This window comes from Pelecanus crispus, chromosome Z, assembly GCF_030463565.1.
Source record: "Pelecanus crispus isolate bPelCri1 chromosome Z, bPelCri1.pri, whole genome shotgun sequence".
Lineage (NCBI taxonomy): Eukaryota > Metazoa > Chordata > Aves > Pelecaniformes > Pelecanidae > Pelecanus > Pelecanus crispus.
This window is the reverse complement of record NC_134676.1, coordinates 86,784,192-86,804,941: the sequence shown is the minus strand read 5'-3', so window position 1 is coordinate 86,804,941 and position 20,750 is coordinate 86,784,192. Positions and strand designations below refer to the sequence as shown.

The 20,750-nt window shown below is 69.8% G+C and overlaps 1 protein-coding gene across 1 annotated transcript in view; it reads left to right on the top strand.

The window, feature by feature from the left end:
- Positions 1 to 4,961: 4,961 nt before the first annotated feature.
- Positions 4,962 to 20,750, top strand: part of SPTBN2 (spectrin beta, non-erythrocytic 2) — a gene marked incomplete at its 5' end in the record, with an annotated part of 41,441 nt that continues 25,652 nt past the window's right edge. Inside the window, 15 exon segments of the mRNA XM_075727140.1 lie at positions 4,962 to 5,026; positions 5,029 to 5,115; positions 8,569 to 8,742; positions 10,722 to 10,813; positions 12,122 to 12,202; positions 13,289 to 13,404; positions 13,525 to 13,637; positions 14,751 to 14,938; positions 15,025 to 15,142; positions 16,229 to 16,387; positions 16,473 to 16,775; positions 16,868 to 17,021; positions 17,139 to 18,009; positions 18,098 to 18,235; positions 19,887 to 20,643. Of these exon segments, the coding sequence (XP_075583255.1) occupies positions 4,962 to 5,026; positions 5,029 to 5,115; positions 8,569 to 8,742; positions 10,722 to 10,813; positions 12,122 to 12,202; positions 13,289 to 13,404; positions 13,525 to 13,637; positions 14,751 to 14,938; positions 15,025 to 15,142; positions 16,229 to 16,387; positions 16,473 to 16,775; positions 16,868 to 17,021; positions 17,139 to 18,009; positions 18,098 to 18,235; positions 19,887 to 20,643 (3,416 nt within the window).

The following is a 20,750-nucleotide window of genomic DNA, read 5'->3' as shown; positions in this document are numbered from 1 at the left end:
TTCTCTGGCCCCTCTTGGTTCCTCTGTGCCCCCCAAATTCCTCTGTGCCCCCCAAGTCCCTCTGTGCCCCCCAAGTCCCTCTGTGCCCTCAAATCCTTCTGTGCCCCCCAAGTCTGTCTGTGCCCCCCAAATCCCTCTGTGCCCCCCAAGTCCCTCTGTCCCCTCAAATCTTTCTGTGCCCCCCAAATCCCTCTGGCCCCTCTCGGTTCCTCTGTGCCCCCCAAATCCTTCTGTGCCCCCCAAGTCCCTCTGTGCCCCCCAAATCCGTCTGTGCCTTCAAATCCTTCTGTGCCCCCCAAGTCTCTCTATGCCCCCAAATCCCTCTGTGCCCTCAAATCCTTCTGTGCCCCCCAAGTCTCTCTGTGCCCCCCAAGTCCCTCTGTGCCCCCCAAATCCCTCTGTGCCTCCAAATCCTTTTGTGCCCCCCAAGTCTGTGCCCCCCAAATCCCTCTGTCCCCTCTCGGTTCCTCTGTGCCCCCCAAATTGCTCTGTGCCCCCCCAAATCCCTCTGTGCCCTCAAATCCCTCTGTGCCCCCCAAGTCTCTCTTGTCCCCTCTCGGTTCCTCTGTGCCCCCCAAGTCTGTCTGTGCCCCCCAAATCCCTCTGTCTCCTCAAATCCCTCTGTGCCCCCCAAGTCTCTCTGTCCCCCCTTGGTCCCTTTGTGCCCCCCAAGTCCCTCTGACCCCAAATCCATCTGTGCCCCCCAAATCTCTCTGTGCCCCCCAAATTCCTCTGTACCCCCCACGTCTCTCTGTGCCCCCCAAGTCCATCTGTGCCCCCCAAGTTCCTTTGTCCCCTCTTGGTTCCTCTGTCCCCCCAAGTCCATCTGTGCCCCCCCACAAAGGCCCTATAGACACCCCCCCCCGGGCCCCTATAGTCTCCCCTGGCCCTATAGGTGCAGCCTGGGTGCCCCCCCCCAGTCCCTATGGGGCTCCCCAGAGCCCCACAAGTGCCTCCAGGGTCCCCCCTAGATCCTATAGACACCCCCAGGCCCTATAGACACCCCCCTCTTGGGCCCTATAGTCTCCCCTGGCCCTATAGGTGCTGCCTGGGTGCTCCCCCAGTCCCTATGGGGCTCCCCAGAGCCCCACAAGTGCCTCCAGGGTCCCCCCTAGATCCTATGGACACCCCCAGGCCCTATAGACACCCCCCTCTTGGGCCCTATAGTCTCCCCTGGCCCTATAGGTGCTGCCTGGGTGCTCCCCCAGTCCCTATGGGGCTCCCCAGAGCCCCACAAGTGCCTCCAGGGTCCCCCCCCAGACCCTATAGACCCCCCCAGCCCTGTGGGGCTCCCCAGAACCCCACAAGTGCCTCCAGGGTCCCCCCAGACCCTATAGACCCCCCAGGCCCTATAGACACCCCCCTCTCTGGGCCCTATAGGTGTTTTCCAGGACCCTATAGGTGCTCCTTGAGGCCCTATAGGTGCCCCCCTCAGGCCGTACGGGTGCCCCCACCCCATGGGTCCCTCTGGGTGCCCCCCCCCCTGCCCCTATAGATCCCGCCAGGTTCCCACGAGCCTCCCCGAAACCACCGCACCCCCCCACCCACCCCGCACCCCGAAACCAGCAACACCCAAACCCTGTGGGGCGACGCCCCCACGCCCCCCGGACGCTGGGGGGGGCTCCTGGGGCACCCCCTCGCCTTGGGACCCAGGGGTGCGGGGGGGACCCAGGGGCGTGGGGGGGGACACAGGGGGTGCAGGGGGGGACACCCAGGGGTTTGGGGGGGACCCAGGGGTGCAGGGGAGACCCAGGGGTTTGGGGGGGACCCAGGGGTGCAGAGGGACCCAGAGGTTTTGGGGGGGACCAAGGATCCGGGGGGGACCCAGGGGTTTGGGGGGACCCAGGGACTTGGGTCGTGTCCCCCCCAGCCCCCCCAATCCCCCCTTGCAGTCCCCCAAACCTCCCAATCCCCCCACAGCCCCCCAAATCCCCCAAAAATGCCCAATCCCCCCCACAGCCCCCCAAATCTCCCCCAACCCCCCCAATTCCCCCCAGCCCTCCAAATCTCCCCCAAACCCCCCACAGCCCCCCGAATCCCCCCAAACCCCCAATTCCCCCCCAGCCCCCCAAATCTCCTCCAAACCCCCTGCAGACCCCCAAAACCCCCCCAATCCCCCCACAGCCCCCCCAATTCCCCCCCAGACCCCCAAATCTCCCCAAACCCCCTGCAGCCCCCCAAGAACCCCTCATCCCCCCCTGCAGCTCCCCCAAACCCCCAATCTCCCCACAGCCCCCCAAATCCCCCCCAACCCCCCCAGACCCCCAAATCTCCCCAAACCCCCTGCAGACCCCCAAGACCCCCTCATCCCCCCTGCAGCCCCCCCCAAAACCCCCCTAATCCCCCCCAGCCCCCCAATTCTCCCCCAAACCCCCCTGCAGCCCCCCCCGGACCCCCCTCATCCCCCCCTGCAGCCCCCCCCAAAGCCCCCAATCGGGCCCCCCTGACCCCATCCCCAAATCCTGTCCCCCCCAATCCGGGGCCGGTGTGGGTACGGCTGGCGCAGGTAGACCCCCACCGCCCCCCAAAAACTCAGGGGGTCCTGGGACCCCCGGGTTGGGGGGCAGAGGAAGGGGGGGGGGGCAGGGGACACCCCCCCGGGACCCCCATCTGTGCTGCCCCACCATGGGGGGCCCGGATTTCTGGGTGCTGGCCTGGGATGGGGGGTCCCGGGCTCCCCTTTTTGGGGGGGATTTGGGGTCTCTGGGGGTGTTGGGGGTCTCTGGGGGGCTGTGGGGGTCTCGGGGGGGGTGGGGAGTTCTGGGGGCTTTGGGGATCTCTGGGGGGATTGTGGGGTTTTTGGGGGGTTTGGGGGTCTCTGGGGGCCTCTGGAGAGTGTTGTGGGGGTCTCTGAGGGGGTTTGGGGTCTCTGGGGGGGGTTGTGGGGGTCTCTGGCCAGTGTGGGGGTCTCTGGGGGGGTGTGGGGTCTCTGGGAAGGGTTGGGGATCTCTGGGGGGGGTCTGTGGTGGTCTCTGGGGGGTTTGAGGTCTCTGGGGAGGTTTGTGGGGCTCTCTGGGGGGGTTTGTGGGGGTCTCTGGGGGGTTTGGGGTCTCTGGGGGGGTTTGTGGGGGTCTCTGGGGGATGTGGGGGTTGTGGGGTCTCTGGGGGGGGTCTGTGGGGGTGTGGGGGTCTCTGGGGGGTCTCTAGGGGGTGTGGGGTCTGTGTGGGTCTCTGGGGGGTCTGTGGGTCTGTGGGGGGTCTGTGGGGTCTCTGGGGGGGTCTCTGGGGGATGTGGGGGGGTGTGGGGTCTCTGGGGGGGTCTGTGGGGGGTGTGGGGGTCTCTGGGGGGTCTCTAGGGGGTGTGGGGTCTGTGGGGGTCTCTGGGGGGTCTGTGGGTCTGTGGGGGTCTGTGGGGGTCTCTGGGGGGTCTCTGGGGGATGTGGGGGGGTGTGGGGTCTCTGTGGGGGTCTGTGGGGGTGTGGGGGTCTCTGGGGGGTCTCTGGGGGTTGTGGGGTCTCTGGGGGGTCTGTGGGGGGTCTCTGGGGGGTGTGGGGGGTCTCTGGGGATGTGGGGGTTTGTGGGGGTCTCTGGGGAGTCTCTGGGGGGTCTCTGGGGATGTGGGGGGTGTGGGGTCTCTGGGGGGGTCTGTAGGGGTGTGGGGGTCTCTGGGGGGTCTCTAGGGGGTGTGGGGTCTGTGTGGGTCTCTGGGGGGGTCTGTGGGTCTGTGGGGGTCTCTGGGGGTCTCTGGGGGGTCTCTGGGGGATGTGGGGGTGTGGGGGTCTCTGGGGGGGGTCTGTGGGGGGGGGGTCTCTGGGGGGTCTCTGGGGGATGTGGGGGGTGTGGGGTCTCTGGGGGGGTCTGTGGGGGTGTGGGGGTCTCTGGGGGGTCTCTAGGGGGTGTGGGGGTCTGTGTGGGTCTCTGGGGGGTCTGTGGGTCTGTGGGGGTCTCTGGGGGTCTCTGGGGGGTCTCTGGGGGATGTGGGGGGGTGTGGGGTCTCTGGGGGGGTCTGTGGGGGTGTGGGGGTCTCTGGGGGGTCTCTGGGGGTTGTGGGGTCTCTGGGGGGGTCTGTGGGGGTCTCTGGGGGGTGTGGGGGGTCTCTGGGGGATGTGGGGGTTTGTGGGGGTCTCTGGGGAGTCTCTGGGGGGTCTCTGGGGGGATGTGGGGGGGGTGTGGGGTCTCTGGGGGGTCTGTGGGGGTGTGGGGGTCTCTGGGGGGTCTCTAGGGGGTGTGGGGTCCTGTGTGGGTCTCTGGGGGGTCTGTGGGTCTGTGGGGTCTGTGGGGGTCTGTGGGGGTCTCTGGGGGGTCTCTGGGGGATGTGGGGGGTGTGGGGGTCTCTGGGGGGGTCTGTGGGGGTGTGGGGGTCTCTGGGGGTCTCTAGGGGGTGTGGGGTCTGTGGGGGTCTCTGGGGGGTCTGTGGGTCTGTGGGGGGTCTGTGGGGGTCTCTGGGGGGTCTCTGGGGGATGTGGGGGGTGTGGGGTCTCTGTGGGGTCTGTGGGGGTGTGGGGTCTCTGGGGGGTCTCTGGGGGTTGTGGGGTCTCTGGGGGGTCTGTGGGGGTCTCTGGGGGGTGTGGGGGTCTCTGGGGGATGTGGGGGTTTGTGGGGGTCTCTGGGGGAGTCTCTGGGGGGTCTCTGGGGGATGTGGGGGGTGTGGGGTCTCTGGGGGGGTCTGTGGGGGTGTGGGGTCTCTGGGGGGTCTCTAGGGGGTGTGGGGTCTGTGTGGGTCTCTGGGGGGTCTGTGGGTCTGTGGGGGTCTGTGGGGGTCTCTGGGGGGTCTCTGGGGGATGTGGGGGGTGTGGGGTCTCTGGGGGGTCTGTGGGGGTGTGGGGGTCTCTGGGGGGTCTCTAGGGGGTGTGGGGTCTGTGGGGGTCTCTGGGGTGGTGTGGGGGTCTCTGGGGGGTCTCTGGGGGGGTGTGGGGGTCTCTGGGGGGTCTCTGGGGGTCTCTGGGAGGTCTGGGGGGGTGTCTCTGGGGGTCTCGGGGGGCCCTGGGGGTGCCAGCCCCCCGGTGACGCCCCCCGCGCAGACGAGCGCGAGGCGGTGCAGAAGAAGACCTTCACCAAGTGGGTGAACTCCCACCTGGCGCGGGGGCACCTGCCGCGCTGGGCGACCTGTACAGCGACCTGCGCGACGGCCGCATGCTGCTGCGCCTGCTCGAGGTGCTCTCGGGGGAGCAGCTGGTGAGTGGGGACCCCCCCCCGGCATGGGCACCCCCCCCGGACCCCTGGGTGGGCACCCCCGGGGACGGGCACCCGCTCCCCGCAACAGCCGGGCACCCGTTTCCGCGGGGCCTGCGGTGTCGGGGTGCCCCTTTCTTGGGAGATCGGGGACCGCAGAGCTGGGACCCCCAGACTGGGACCCCCTCCCCAGGATCCCCAGAGCCAGGAACCCCTCCCTGGGACCCCCAGACCTGGGACCCTCTCCCTGGGACCCCAACACCTGGGACCCCCAGACCCAGGATCCCCTCCGGGGACCCCAACACCCAAGACCCCCTCCCTGCGAACCCCAGGAACCCCCTTCCCTGGGACCCCAACACCCAGGACCCCCTCCCTGTGACCCTCAGACTCGGGAACCCCCCCAGCATGGGGACCCCCGGACCCCTGGGTGGGCACCCCCGGGGACGGCACCCGCTCCCTGCAACAGCCGGGCACCCGTTTCTGCAGGGCTGCAGACCCCAGCACCCAGGAAGCCCTCCCTGGACCCCCAGACCTGGACCCCCTTTCCTGGGACCCCCAGGACCCCCTCCCTGGGACCCCTGGGACCCCCAGGAACCCCCTTCCCTGGAAACCCAGCACCCGTGTGACCCTCCCTGCGACCCCCAGACCTGGATCCCTTTCCTGGGCACCCAGGAACCCCCTTTCCCTGGGACCCCAGCACCCAGGATCCCCTCCCCGGGACCCCCAGACCCAGGACCCCCTCCCTGGGACCCCAGGAACTCCCTTCGCTGGGACCCCAGCACCCAGGACCCCCTCCCCAGGACCCCCAGACCCGGGACCCCCTCCCTGGCACCCCAGCACCCGTGTGACCCTCCCCGCGACCCCCAGACCTGGGACCCCTTTCCTGGGACCCCCAGGACCCCCTCCCTGGGACCCCTGGGACCCCCAGGAACCCCCTTCCCTGGGACCCCAGCACCCGTGTGACCCTCCCTGCGACCCCCAGACCTGGGACCCCCTTTCCTGGGGCACCCAGGAACCCCCTTTCCCTGGGACCCCAGCACCCAGGATCCCCTCCCCGGGACCCCCAGACCCAGGACCCCCTCCCTGGGACCCCAGGAACTCCCTTCCCTGGGACCCCAGCACCCAGGACCCCCTCCCCGGGACCCCCAGACCCAGGACCCCCTCCCTGGGACCCCAGGAACTCCCTTCCCTGGGACCCCAGCACCCAGGACCCCCTCCCCAGGACCCCCAGACCAGGGACCCCCTCCCTGGCACCCCAGCACCCGTTGTGACCCTCCCCGCGACCCCCAGACCTGGGACCCCTTTCCTGGGACCCCCCAGGACCCCCTCCCTGGGACCCCTGGGACCCCCAGGAACCCCCTTCCCTGGAAATCCAGCACCCAGGACCCCCTCCCTGGGACCCCTGGACCCCCAGGAACCCCCTTCCCTGGAAACCCAGCACCCAGGACCCCCTCCCTGGGACCCCTGGGACCCCCAGGAACCCCCTTCCCTGGAAATCCAGCACCCAGGAACCCCCTCCCTGGGACCCCTGGGACCCCCAGAACTCCCTTCCCTGGGAACCCCAGCACCCAGGACCCCCTCCCCGGGACCCCCAGACCCAGGACCCCCCTCCCTGGGACCCCCAGGAACTCCCTTCCCTGGGACCCCAGCACCCAGGACCCCCCTCCCCGGGACCCCCAGACCCAGGACCCCCTCCCTGGGACCCCAGGAACTCCCTTCCCTGGGACCCCAGCACCCAGGACCCCCCCTCCCCAGGACCCCCAGACCAGGGACCCCCTCCCTGGCACCCCAGCACCCGTGTGACCCTCCCCGCGACCCCCAGACCTGGGACCCCCTTTCCTGGGACCCCCAGGACCCCCCTCCCTGGGACCCCTGGGACCCCCAGGAACCCCCCTTCCCTGGAAATCCAGCACCCAGGACCCCCTCCCTGGGACCCCTGGGACCCCCAGGAACCCCCCTTCCCTGGAAATCCAGCACCCAGGACCCCCTCCCTGGGACCCCTGGGACCCCCAGGAACCCCCTTCCCTGGAAACCCAGCACCCAGGACCCCCTCCCTGGGACCCCTGGGACCCCCAGGAACCCCCTTCCCTGGGACCCCAGCACCCGTGTGACCCTCCCTGCGACCCCCAGACCTGGGACCCCCTTTCCTGGGGCACCCAGGAACCCCCTTTCCCTGGGACCCCAGCACCCAGGACCCCCTCCCTGGGACCCCCAGACCCAGGACCCCCTCCCTGGGACCCCAGGAACTCCCTTCCCTGGGACCCCCAGCACCCAGGACCCCCTCCCCAGGACCCCCAGACCCGGGACCCTCTCCCTGGGACCCTAACACCTGGGACCCTCAACACCTGCGACCCCCCTCCCTAGGACCCCAGGACCCCCTTTCCCTGGGACCCCCAGCACCCAGGACCCCCTCCCCGGGACCCCCAGTCCCAGGATCCCCTCCGGGGACCCCAACACCCAAGACCCCTTCCCTGGGAACCCCAGGAACCCCCTTCCCTGGGACCCCAACACCCAGGACCCCCTCCCTGTTACCCTCAGACTTGGAACCCCCCCAGCATGGGGACCCCCCTGGACCCCTGGGTGGGCACCCCCGGGGACGGGCACCCGCTCCCCGTAACAGCCGGGCACCCGTTTCTGCGGGGCTGCAGACCCCAGCACCCAGGAAGCCCTCCCTGGGACCCCAGACCTGGGACCCCTTTCCTGGGACCCCCAGGAACCCCCTTCCTTGGGACCCCAGCACCCAGGACCCCCACCCTGGGACCCCCAGACCTGGGACCCCCTTTCCTGGGACCCCAGGAACCCCCTTCCTTGGGACCCCAGCACCCAGGACCCCCCTCCCTGGGACCCCAGACCTGGGACCCCCTTTCCTGGGACCCCCAGGAACCCCCTTCCTTGGGACCCCAGCACCCAGGGACCCCCTTCCCCGGGACCCCAGCACCCAGGACCCCCTCCCTGGGACCACAGCACCCGTGTGACCCTCCCTGGGACCCCTGGGACCCCCAGGAACCCCCTTCCTTGGGACCCCAGCACCCAGGACCCCCTTCCCCGGGACCCCAGCACCCAGGACCCCCCTCCCTGGGACCACAGCACCCGTGTGACCCTCCCTGGGACTCCTGGGACCCCAGGAACCCCCTTCCTTGGGACCCCAGCACCCAGGAAGCCCTCCCTGGGACCCCCAGACCTGGGACCCCTTTCCTGGGACCCCCAGGAACCCCCTCCCCTGGGACCCCAGCACCCAGGACCCCCTCCCTGGGACCCCTGGGACCCCCAGGAACCCCCTTCCTTGGGACCCCAGCACCCAGCCCCCCCTCCCCAGGACCCCCAGGAACCCCCTTCCTTGGACCCCAGCACCCAGGAACCCCCTTCCCCGGGACACCAGCACCCAGCCCCGCCTCCCCAGCCCCCCCGGTCGCCCCGTGCCCGGGGGGGGTCCCTGACGCTGCCCCCGGCCCCCAGCCCAAGCCCACCAAGGGCCGGATGCGGATCCACTGCCTGGAGAACGTGGACAAGGCGCTGCAGTTCCTCAAGGAGCAGCGGGTGCACCTGGAGAACGTGGGCTCCCACGACATCGTGGACGGCAACCACCGCCTCACCCTCGGCCTCGTCTGGACCATCATCCTCCGCTTCCAGGTGCCACGGGGGGCCCTGCGCCCGCCACGGGGGTCTCGTGCCCATCCTGGGGGTCCCTGAACCCACTCTGGGGTTCCTGCAGCCACCATGGGGGTCTTGCACCCATCGTGGGGGTCCCTGAACCCACTCTGGGGTCCCTGCGCCTGCCACGGGGGTCTTACACCCACCACGGGCGTCCCTGAACTCACTGCGAGGTCCCTGCAGCTGCCACGGGGGTCTTGCACCCATCCTGGGGGTCCCTGGTTCTGCCATGGGGTGCCTGCAGCCACCATGGGGGTCTCGCACCTATCCTGGGGGTCCCTGAACCCACTCTGGGGTCCCTGCAGCCACCACGGGGTCCCTGCAGCCACCACGGGGGTCTTGCACCCACCATGGGGGTCCTGCGCCCACCACGGGCATCCCTGCACCCACTGCGGGGTCTCTGCAGCCACCACGGGGGTCTTGCACCCATCCTGGGGGTCCCTGAACTCACTGCGAGGTCCCTGCAGCTGCCACGGGGGTCTTGCACCCATCCTGGGGGTCCCTGGTTCTGCCATGGGGTGCCTGCAGCCACCATGGGGGTCTCGCACCCATCCTGGGGGTCCCTGAACCCACTCTGGGGTCCCTGCAGCCACCACGGGGTCCCTGCAGCCACCACGGGGGTCTTGCACCCACCATGGGGGTCCTGCGCCCACCACGGGCATCCCTGCACCCACTGCGGGGTCTCTGCAGCCACCACGGGGGTCTTGCACCCATCCTGGGGGTCCCTGAACTCACTGCGAGGTCCCTGCAGCTGCCACGGGGGTCTTGCACCCATCCTGGGGGTCCCTGAACCCACTCTGGGGTCTCTGCAGCCGCCACGGGGATCTTGCACCCATCGTGGGTGTCCCTGAGCCCACTGTGGGGTCCCTGCAGCCACCATGGGGGTCTTGCACCCATCGAGGGGGTCCCTGCACCCACTGTGGGGGTCTTGCACCCATCCTGGGGGTCCCTGCATCTGCCATGGGGTCCCTGCAGCCACCATGGGGGTCTTGCACCCGTCACAGGGGTGCCCCTGAAATAACTACGAGGTCCCTGCACCCACTGCGAGGTCCCTGCGCCCACCACGGGGGTCTTGCACCCACTGTGGGGGTCCCTGCATGTGCCACAGGGGTCTTGCACCCATCATGGGGGTCCCTGCACCCACTGTGGGGTCCCTGCGCCCACCACGGGGGTCTCTGAACTCACGGTGAGGTCCCTGCAGCTTCCACGGGGGTCTTGCACCCATCCTGGGGGTCCCTGCATCTGCCATGGGGTCCCTGCAGCCACCATGGGGGTCTTGCACCCGCCACAGGGGTCCCTGAACTCACTGCGGGGTCCCTGCACCCACTCTGGGGTCCCTACACCTGCCACGGGGGTCTTGCACCCATCGTGGGGGTCCCTGAACCCACTGTGGGGTCCTTGCGCCTGTTGCAGGGTGCCTGCACCCACTGCAAGGTCCCTGCGTCTGCCATGGGGGTCTTGCACCCATCAGGGTCCCTGAACCCACCGTGGGGGTCCCTGCACCCAGCACGGGGGTCTTGCACCCACTGTGGGGGTGTCCCTGCATGTGCCGTGGGGGTCTTGCACCCATCGTGGGGGTCCCTGAGCCCACTGTGGGGTCCCTGCAGCCACCATGGGGGTCTTGCACCCATCGAGGGGGTCCCTGCACCCACTGTGGGGGTCTTGCACCCTCCATGGGGGTCTTGCACCCATCGTGGGGGTCCCTGCATGTGCCGTGGGGGTCTTGCACCCATCGTGGGGGTCCCTGAGCCCACTGTGAGGTCCCTGCAGCCACCATGGGGGTCTTGCACCCATTGTGGGGGTCCCTGCACCCACTGCGGGGTCCCCGCACCCAGCACAGGGGTTCTGCACCCATTGTGGGGGCTCTGCACCCACCGTGGGGGTCCCTGCACCCCCCGGAGCCCCCGTCCCCGGCCGTGGGGTGGTCCGGGCCCCCCTCACCTGGCGCTGCCCCCCAGATCCAGGACATCAGCGTGGAGACGGAGGACAACAGGGAGAAGAAGTCGGCCAAGGACGCGCTGCTGCTCTGGTGCCAGATGAAGACAGCAGGGTGAGCGTGGGGCGGGGGTCCCGGGGGTCCGGGGGGGTCCCAGGGGGTCCTGGAAGGGTTCTGGGAGGTCCTGGGGGGTCCTGGTGGAGTCCTGCGGGGGTCCCAGGGGGTCCTGGAAGGGTTCTGGGAGGTCTCGGGGGGTCCCAGGGAGTCCCGGGGGGTCCTGGGGGAGTCCTGCGGGGGTCTCAGGGGGTCTTGGGGGGTCCCAGGGCATGCGGGTCAGTTCTGAGGGGTCCTGGGGGGTTTTGGAGGGGTCCTGGGGGAGTCCCAGGGGGTCCTGGAGTGGTCCTGGATGGGTTCTGGGAGGTCTTGGGGGGTCCCAGGGTGTCCTGGGGGGGTCCTGGGGGGTCCCAAGTGGTCCCGGGGGGTCCCAGGGGGTCCAGGTTGGTTCTGAGGGGTCCTGGGGGGTCCTGCGGGGTCTTGGGGAGTCCTGGGGGGTTCCTAGCAGGGTCCTGGGGGGTCCCAGGGGGTCCTGGGGGGTGTTGGGGGGTTCTGGAGGGGTTCTGGGGGGGTTCTGGGGAGGGGCCAGGGGGTCCTGCGAGGTTCTGGGGGGGTCTCAGAGGCATCTGAGGCATCTGAGGGGGTCTCAGAGGGGGGGGTCCCGGGGCATCTGGGGGGGTCTTGGGGGGTCCTGGAGGCATCCTGGGGGGTCCTGGGGGGTCCTGGATGGGTCCTGAGGGGTTCTGGGGCATCCTGGAGGGGTTCTGGGGGGTCCCAGGGGGTCTTGGGGGGGTCCTGGAGTGGTCCTGTGAGGTTCTGGGGGGGTCCTGGAGGGTCCCACGGGGTCCTGGGGGGTCTTGGGGGGTCCTGGGGTTCCCAGGGGGTCTCAGGGGGTCCTGGGGGGTCCTGGGTGGTCCTGGGGTGTCCCAGGGGGTCCTGGGGGGTCTTGGGGGGTCCTGGGGGGTCCCAGGGGGTCCTGGGTGGTCCTGGGTGGTCCTGGGGGGTCCCAGGGGGTCCTGGGAGGTCTTGGGGGGTCCTGGGTGGTCCTGGGGGGTCCTGGGAGGTCTTGGGGGGTCCTGGGTGGTCCTGGGGGGTCCCAGAGGGTCGTGGGGGGTCTTGGGGGGTCCTGGGGGGTCCTGGGGGGTCCCAGGGGGTCATGGGGGGTCTCGGGGGGTCCCGGGTGGTCCTGGGGGGTCCCAGGGGGTCGTGGGGGGTCTCAGGGGGGTCCTGGGTGGTCCTGGGGGGTCCCAGGGGGTCGTGGGGGGTCTCGGGGGGTCCTGGTAGTTCCCGGGGGGTCCCGGGGGGTCCTGGGGGGGTGCTGGGGGTCCCGGGGGTCCCCGGCTGAGCCCTGACCGCAGCGCCTGGCAGGTACCCGAACGTGAACGTGCACAACTTCACCACGAGCTGGCGGGACGGGCTGGCCTTCAACGCCATCATCCATAAGCACCGGTGGGGCACGGCGGTGTGGGGCAGGGGCCGTGGGGCAGGGGCCGTGGGGCGCAGGGTGACGCGTGTGTGGGGCAGGAGCCATGGGGCAGAGGGCAGGGGATTTGTGGCACACGGTGACGTCTGCGTGGGATGCGGGATGCGGGCTGTAGGGCACAGCATGTGGGGTGCGGGACGGGGATGTGGGGCGTGGGGCGGGCCGTGGGGCAGGCCATGGGGCAGGCTGTGGGGCAGGGGCCATGGGGCAGGAGCCATGGGGCAGAGGGCAGGGGATTTTGGCACATGGTGATGTCTGCGTGAGATGCGGGCTGTCGGGCGCAGCACGTGGGGTGTGGGACGGGGATGTGGGGCGTGGGGCGGGCTGTGGGGCGGGCCATGGGGTGGGCCGTGGGGCAGGGGCCATGGGGCAGGAGCCATGGGGCAGAGGGCAGGGGATTTGTGGCACACGGTGACGTCTGCGTGGGATGTGGCATGCAGGACATTGGGCGCAGCAGATGGGGTGCAGGACAGGGATGTGGGGCACGGGGCGGGCTGTGGGGCAGGCCATGGGGCAGGCTGTGGGGCAGAGGCCATGGGGCAGGAGCCATGGGGCAGAGGGCAGGGGATTTTGGCACACGGTGACGTCTGTGTGGGATGCGGGATGCCGGGCGCAGCACGTGGGGTGCGGGATGGGGATGTGGGGCACAGGATGGGCTGTGGGGCAGGCCGTGGGGCAGGAGCCATGGGGCAGGAGCCATGGGGCAGAGGGCAGGGGATTTTGGCACACAGTGACATCTGCGTGGGATGCGGGATGCAGGACATTGAGCACAGCAGATGGGGTGCAGGACGGGGATGTGGGGCATGGGGCGGGCCATGGGGCAGGCCATGGGGCAGGCCGTGGGGCAGGAGCCATGGGGCAGGAGCCATGGGGCAGAGGGCAGGGGATTTTGGCACACGGTGACATCTGCGTGGGATGCGGGATGCAGGACATTGGGCGCAGCAGATGGGGTGCAGGACGGGGATGTGGGGCACGGGGCGGGCCGTGGGGCGGGCCGTGGGGCAGGAGCCGTGGGGTGGGCCCCGTGGGGCTGAGCCGCTCCCCCTGCGCAGGCCGGACCTGGTGGACATGGACGCGCTGCGGCGCTGCAACGCGCACTACAACCTGCAAAGCGCCTTCAACCTGGCCGAGCGCGAGCTGGGGCTCACCAAGCTGCTGGACCCCGAGGGTGAGGAGCAGCCGGGGGGGCTTGGGGGGCTCGGGGGGGGGGGGGGTGGGGGGGAGTTGGGGGGCTGGGGGGAGGTGTGGGGCGGCCGTACTCACCCCACGGCTCCGGGCGTCCCCGCAGACGTGAACGTGGACCAGCCGGACGAGAAGTCCATCATCACCTACGTGGCCACCTTCTACCACTACTTCTCCAAGATGAAGGCGCTGGCGGTGGAGGGGAAGCGCGTGGGGAAGGTGAGGGGTAGAGGGGGCGGGCGGGCGGGCGGATGGACGGACGGGCGGACAGAGGGACGGAGGGAGAGGTGGGCGGAGGGGTGAAGGGCGGGCAAGTGGGGGGGGGAGGAAGGTGGATGAGGGTCCAAAGGGAGGGACGGACGGACGGGGAGAGAGGGGAGTGGACAGACAGCCACATGGGTGCCAAAATGGAGGGACAGACGGACGGACGGGGAGAGAGGGGAGTGGACAGACAGCCACATGGGTGCCCAAATGGAGGGACAGACGGACGGATGGGGAGAGAGGGGAGTGGACAGACAGCCACATGGGTGCCCAAATGGAGGGACAGACAGACAAGGATAGAGGGGAGATGGACAGAGAGCCGCATGGGTGCCCAAATGGACAGACAGACAGACAGACAGATGGGGGGAGAGGGGAGGTGGACAGACAGCCACATGGGTGCCCAAGTGGACAGACAGACAGGGAGAGAGGGAAGATGGACAGACAGCCGCATGGGTACCCAAATGGAGGGACGGACAGACAGACAGGGAGAGACGGAAGATGGACAGACAGCCACATGGGTACCCAAACGGAGGGACGGACAGACAGACAGATGCGGGGAGAGGGGAGATGGACAGACACCCACATGGGTACCCAAATGTAGGGACGGACAGACAGAAAGAGAGGGCAAGTGGACAGACGGCTGCATGGGTGCCCAAATGGACAGACGGACAGATGGGGAGAGAGGGGAGGCGGACAGACAGCCGCACGGGTGCCCAAATGGAGGAATGGACAGACGGACAGGGAGAGAGGGGAGGCGGACAGACAGCCTAATGGGTGCCCAAATGGACAGACGGACAGATGGGGGGAGAGGGAAGATGGACAGACAGCCGCACGGGCGCCCAAACAGATGGACAGACAGCTGGCGAGCCGCAGGGCGGAGGCGGACGCTGGGCGGAGAGGGCCGGACAGACGGCCGGACAGACGGCAGGATGGGGAGCCGGCAGGACGGGGGGGGCGGGCAGGCGGCGAGCAGATGGCAGCGGCGGGGGGCAGCAGATGGCCGGCCAGACAGCCAGATAGGCAGACAGCCGGACAGCCGGGCAGCCGGACAGACGGACAGCCATCCCGCAGGTGCTGGACGCGGCACGGGAAGCGGAGGAGCTGGTGGGGAAGTACGAGGAGCTGGCGGGCGAGCTGCTGGGCTGGATCGAGCAGACCATCCTCTTCCTCAACGACCGGCAGCTGGCCAACGGCCTGCCCGGCGTGCAGAACCAGCTGCAGGCCTTCAACACCTACCGCACCGTGGAGAAACCCCCCAAGTGAGGCCTTCCGCCGTCCGTTTGTCCGTCCGCCCGGGCGCCGGGGCGGCGGCGACCAGCTTCAGCGCCGCGTCTCCGCTCCGCAGGTTCATGGAGAAAGGCAACTTGGAGGTGCTGCTCTTCACCGTGCAGAGCCGGATGCGGGCCAACAACCAGAAGGTCTACGTGCCGCGGGAGGGGAAGCTCATCTCCGACATCAACAAGGTGACGGCGCCGGCACGGTGACGGCAGCGGCGGCGGGGAGCTGACGGGGCGCTGGCAGCGGCGGTGGGGAGCTCACGCGGTGACGGCAGCGGCGGTGGGGAGCTGATGGGGCGACGGCAGCGGCGGTGGGGAGCTCACACGGTGACGGCAGCGGCGGTGGGGAGCTGATGGGGCAACGGCAGCGGCGGCGGGGAGCTGATGGGGCGATGGCAGCGGCGGTGGGGAGCTGGCACGGTGATGGCAGCGGCGGCGGGGAGCTGATGGGGCGCTGGCAGCGGCGGTGGGGAGCTCACGCGGTGACGGCAGCGGTGGTGGAGAGCTGATGGGGCGACGGCAGCGGCGGTGGGGAGCTGGCACGGTGATGGCAGCAGCAGCGGGGAGCTGATGGGGCGACGGCAGCGGCAGTGGGGAGCTGACGGGGCACTGGCAGCGGCGGTGGGGAGCTCACACGGTGATGGCAGCGGCGGTGGGGAGCTGATGGGGCGACGGCAGCGGCGGCGGGGAGCTGATGGGGCGACGGCAGCGGCGGCGGGGAGCTGATGGGGCGACGGCAGCGGCGGTGGGGAGCTGGCACGGTGATGGCAGCGGCGGCGGGGAGCTGATGGGGCGACGGCAGTGGCAGTGGGGAGCTGATGGGGCGACGGCAGCGGCGGCGGGGAGCGGACGCGGGTGATGGCAGCGGCGGCGGGGAGCTGATGGGGCGACGGCAGTGGCGGCGGGGAGCTGATGGGGTGATGGCAGCGGCGGTGGGGAGCTGGCACGGTGATGGCAGTGGCGGCGGGGAGCTGATGGGGCGATGGCAGCGGCGGTGGGGAGCTGATGGGGCGACGGCGGCAGCGGCGGCGGGGAGCGGACACGGTGACGGCAGCGGTGGTGGAGAGCTGATGGGGCGACGGCAGTGGCGGTGGGGAGCTGATGGGGCGATGGCAGCGGCGGCGGGGAGCGGACGCGGGTGACGGCATCGGCGGCGGGGAGCTGATGGGGCGACGGCAGCGGGGAGCGGACGCGGGTGACGGCAGCGGCGGCGGGGAGCTGACGGGGCGACAGCAGCGGCGGCGGGGAGCTGACATGGCGCGGTTTCGGCAGGCTTGGGAGCGGCTGGAAAAAGCAGAACACGAGCGGGAGCTGGCGCTGCGCACCGAGCTGATCCGGCAGGAAAAATTGGAGCAGTTGGCGGCGCGCTTCGACCGCAAAGCAGCCATGAGGGAGACGTGGCTGAGCGAAAACCAGCGGCTCGTCTCTCAGGTGCCGCGCCGGCGTAAGCGGGGATCCCCGAGGATGCGGCGCCCGCGGCGCCCGCCCCGTCCTGACGTCTCGCCGCCCTCGGCAGGACAACTTCGGGGCGGACATGTCGGCGGTGGAGGCGGCGGTGCGGAAGCACGAAGCCATCGAGACGGATATCGTGGCTTACAGCGAGCGGGTGCAGGCGGTGAGCGCGGTGGCGGCCGAGCTGGAGGCCGAGCGTTACCACGACATCCGGCGCGTCCTGACGCGGCGCGACAACGTGGTTCGGCTCTGGGATTTCCTCCGGCAATTGGTGGCCGCTCGCCGCGAGCGGCTGCTGCTGCACCTGGAGGTGCAGAAGATGCTGCAGGATCTGGCGCATCTGATGGATTGGATGGAGGAGATGAAGGTACCGGCGGCGATGGCGGCGGCGGGCGCGGCGGCGGCGGCGTCGCCCGCGCTTTGATGCCGCCGCGTCTTCTCTGCGTCGCCGTCCCGCAGTGCCGGCTGCAGTCGCAGGATTTGGGGAAGCACCTGCACGGCGTGGACGACCTGCTGCAGATCCACGGGCTGGTGGAAGCGGACATCGCGGCGCAGGCGGAGCGGGTGCGGGCGGTGAGCGCCGCGGCGCAGCGATTTGCCGTGGCCGGCGAGGGTGAGTCCGCGGCCGTCTCCGCGGCCACTCCCCGGGATCCCCGATCCGCTGGGATATCCCCCCGGCGTAGCCGGTGCCCCCCGAATCCCCTCAGGGATCTACCGGGGTTGCCCGCAGGCTACCGGCCCTGCGAGCCGGCGGCGGTGCGCGAACGCGTCGCCACACTGGAGCTGCGTTACCGGGAGCTGGCGGAGCTGGCCGGCCAACGCCGGGCTCGGCTGGAGGAATCGCGACGGCTCTGGAAATTTTTCTGGGATACCGGCGAGGAGGAAGCCTGGATGCGGGAGCAAGAACGGCTTCTCTCTTCCGAGGACGTCGGCCGGGATTTAACCAGCTCCCTGCGCCTGCTGAGTCAGCACGACGCCTTCCGCGGCGAGCTGAGCGGGCGCGCGGGGCCGCTGGAGCAGGCGCTGGCCCGGGGCCGGGGGCTGGCGGCCGAGGGCCGCTTGGGCGCGAGCGAAGTGGCCGAACGGGTACGGGAAATGGAAAGCCGCTGGCAGGCGCTGGCCGAATTGGCAACCCAACGCGAACGACGCTTGCGGGAAGCCGCCGGCTTCTTCCAGTTCCAAGCGGAAGCGGCGGACGCGGAGGCCTGGCTGGAGGACGCCTTGCGCCTGGCGTCCAGCCCGGAGTTGGGCCACGACGAATATTCCACCCGCAGCCTGGCCCGGCAACACCGGGAAGTGCAGGAAGAAGTACGGAGCCACCGCCCCGCCATCGACGCCTTGCACGAGCAAGCTCGCGCCTTGCCGCCCGTTTTCGCCGCCGGTCCCGGCGTCGCCGGTCGGCTGCCGGCGCTGGAGCGGCGTTACCGGGAGCTGGCGGCGCGAGCCGAACGCCGGCGGCAGGAACTGCAGGACGCCCTCAGTTTTTACACCATGCGCAGCGAGGCGGACGCCTGCGGGTTGTGGGTGGGCGAGAAGGAGCAGTGGTTGCACGCCATGCACGTCCCCGACAAGTTGGAGGATCTGGAAGTGGTGCAGCAACGGTGAGAACCGGCGCCGGACCCTCTCCGCGGCACCGGAATTCCTCCCCGGCGGGCGCTGAGCCCCCGTCTCCGCTCTCCCTGCCCGCAGTTTCGAGACGCTGGAGCCGGAGATGAACAACCTGGCGTCTCGCGTGGCCGCCGTCAACCGCATCGCCGACCAGCTGCTGGCCGCCGACCAGCGCAACCAGGAGAGCATCCGCGCCGCGCGCGAGCAGCTCAACGCAAGGTGATGGCGGCGGGCGATGGCGGCAGGGTGCCGCGGGCAGGGTGCCGCGGGCAGGGTGCTGCGGGCAGGGGTGGGTGCTCCAGGCAGGGATGGATTCTCCAGGCAGGGATGCTCCAGGCAGGCAGGGACGCTCCAGGCAGGGATGGGTTCTCCAGGCAGGACAATACTCCAGGCTGGGATGCTCCAGGAAGGGCCAGGCAGGGATTCTCCAGGCAGGGACACTCCAGGCAGGGATTCTCCAGGCTGGGATGCTCCAGGCTGGGACGCTCCAGGCAGGGATTCTCCAGGCAGGGACGCTCCAGGCAGGGATTCTCCAGGCAGGGACGCTCCAGGCAGGGATTCTGCAGGCAGGGATTCTCCAGGCAGGGACGCTCCAGGCAGGGATTCTGCAGGCAGGGACGCTCCAGGCAGGGCTGGGCAGGGATTCTCCAGGCTGGGACACTCCAGGCAGGGATTCTCCAGGCAGGGACGCTCCAGGCAGGGATGCTCCAGGCAGGGATGGATTCTCCAGGCTGGGACACTCCAGGCAGGGATGCTCCAGGCAGGGATGGATTCTCCAGGCAGGGGTGCTCCAGGCAGGCAGGGATGCTCCAGGCAGGGATCCTCCAGGCAGGACAATGCTCCAAGCTGGACGATGTTCCAAGCAGGAATACTCCAGGCAGGGATGCTCCAGGCAGGGATGCTCCAGGCAGGAATGGGTTCTCCAGGCAGGCAGGGATGCTCCAGGCCAGGCAGCTCCAGGCAGGGATGCTCCAGTCAGGGATGCTCCAGTCAGGGATGGGTTCTCCAGGCAGGACAATACTCCAGGCAGGGATGCTCCAGGCAGGGCCAGGCAGGGATTCTCCAGGCAGGGATGCTCCAGGCAGGGACGCTCCAGGCAGGGATTCTCCAGGCAGGGCCAGGCAGGGATTCTCCAGGCTGGGATGCTCCAGGCAGGGATTCTCCAGGCAGGGACGCTCCAGGCAGGGATTCTGCAGGCTGGGACGCTCCAGGCAGGGACGCTCCAGGCAGGGATTCTCCAGGCTGTGATTCTCCAGGCAGGGGTGCTCCAGGCAGGGCTGGGCAGGGATTCTGCAGGCAGGGACGCTCCAGGCAGGGCTGGGCAGGGATTCTCCAGGCAGGGACGCTCCAGGCAGGGATTCTCCAGGCAGGGACGCTCCAGGCAGGGCTGGGCAGGGATTCTCCAGGCTGGGACGCTCCAGGCTGGGATTCTGCAGGCAGGGACGCTCCAGGCAGGGCTGGGCAGGGATTCTCCAGGCAGGGACGCTCCAGGCAGGGCTGGGCAGGGATTCTCCAGGCTGGGACGCTCCAGGCTGGGATTCTGCAGGCAGGGACGCTCCAGGCAGGGCTGGGCAGGGATTCTCCAGGCAGGGACGCTCCAGGCAGGGATTCTCCAGGCAGGGACGCTCCAGGCAGGGCTGGGCAGGGATGCTCCAGGCTGGGATGCTTCAGGCAGGGATTCTCCAGGCAGGGACGCTCCAGGCAGGGCCGGGCAGGGATTCTCCAGGCTGGGATGCTTCAGGCAGGGATTCTGCAGGCAGGGACGCTCCAGGCAGGGATTCTCCAGGCAGGGACGCTCCAGGCAGGGCCGGGCAGGGCAGCCTCTCCGTGCGCGGTGCCGGCTGACGCGCGTGTCCCCGCTGCCGCGCAGGTGGGAGCGTTTCCGCGCGCTGGCCGACCAGAAGAAGGAGGCGCTGACGTCGGCCCTGAACATCCAGAACTATCACCTGGAGTGCAACGAGACCACGGCCTGGATGCGGGAGAAGACGAAGGTGATCGAATCCACGCAAGGTTTGGGCAACGACCTGGCCGGCGTCATGGCCCTGCAGCGTAAGCTCTCGGGCATGGAGCGCGACCTGGAAGCCATCCAGGGCAAGGTGCGGGATTTACGAGCCGAGGCGGAGAAGTTAGCGGCCGAACACCCGGAACAAGAAGCCGCTATCCTGGCCAGGTTGTCGGCCATCGAGGCGGTGTGGGACGAGCTGTGCCGCAGCCTGCGGCGGCGGGAGGAGTCGTTGGGAGAGGCCAGCAAGCTGCAGGGCTTCCTGCGGGATTTGGCGGCTTTCCAGGCCTGGTTATCCCGCACCCAGACGGCCGTGGCCTCCGAGGACGTGCCGGCAACCCTAGCCGAGGCGGAACGTTTGCTGAGTCAGCACGAGAGCATCCGCAAGGAGATCGCCCACTACGGCGACGATTACCGCAAGACACGAGCCGTGGGCCGGGAGGTGACGCGAGGACAGACGGACGCGCAGCACGTCTTTCTGCACCAGCGCTTGGAAGCTCTGGACACGGGTTGGGAAGAGCTGGGGAGGATGTGGGAGAATCGCCATCACCTCCTCTCCCAAGCCTTCGCTTTCCAGCTCTTCCTCCGCGACTCCAAGCAGGTCGAGGGTGTTCTCAGCACCCAGGTGAGCGGCTGGGGAGGTGAAACCGGCGCCTTGTTGGGATGGGATGGGATGGGATGGGATGGGATGGGATGGGATGGGGATGGGATGGGATGGGATGGGGATGGGAT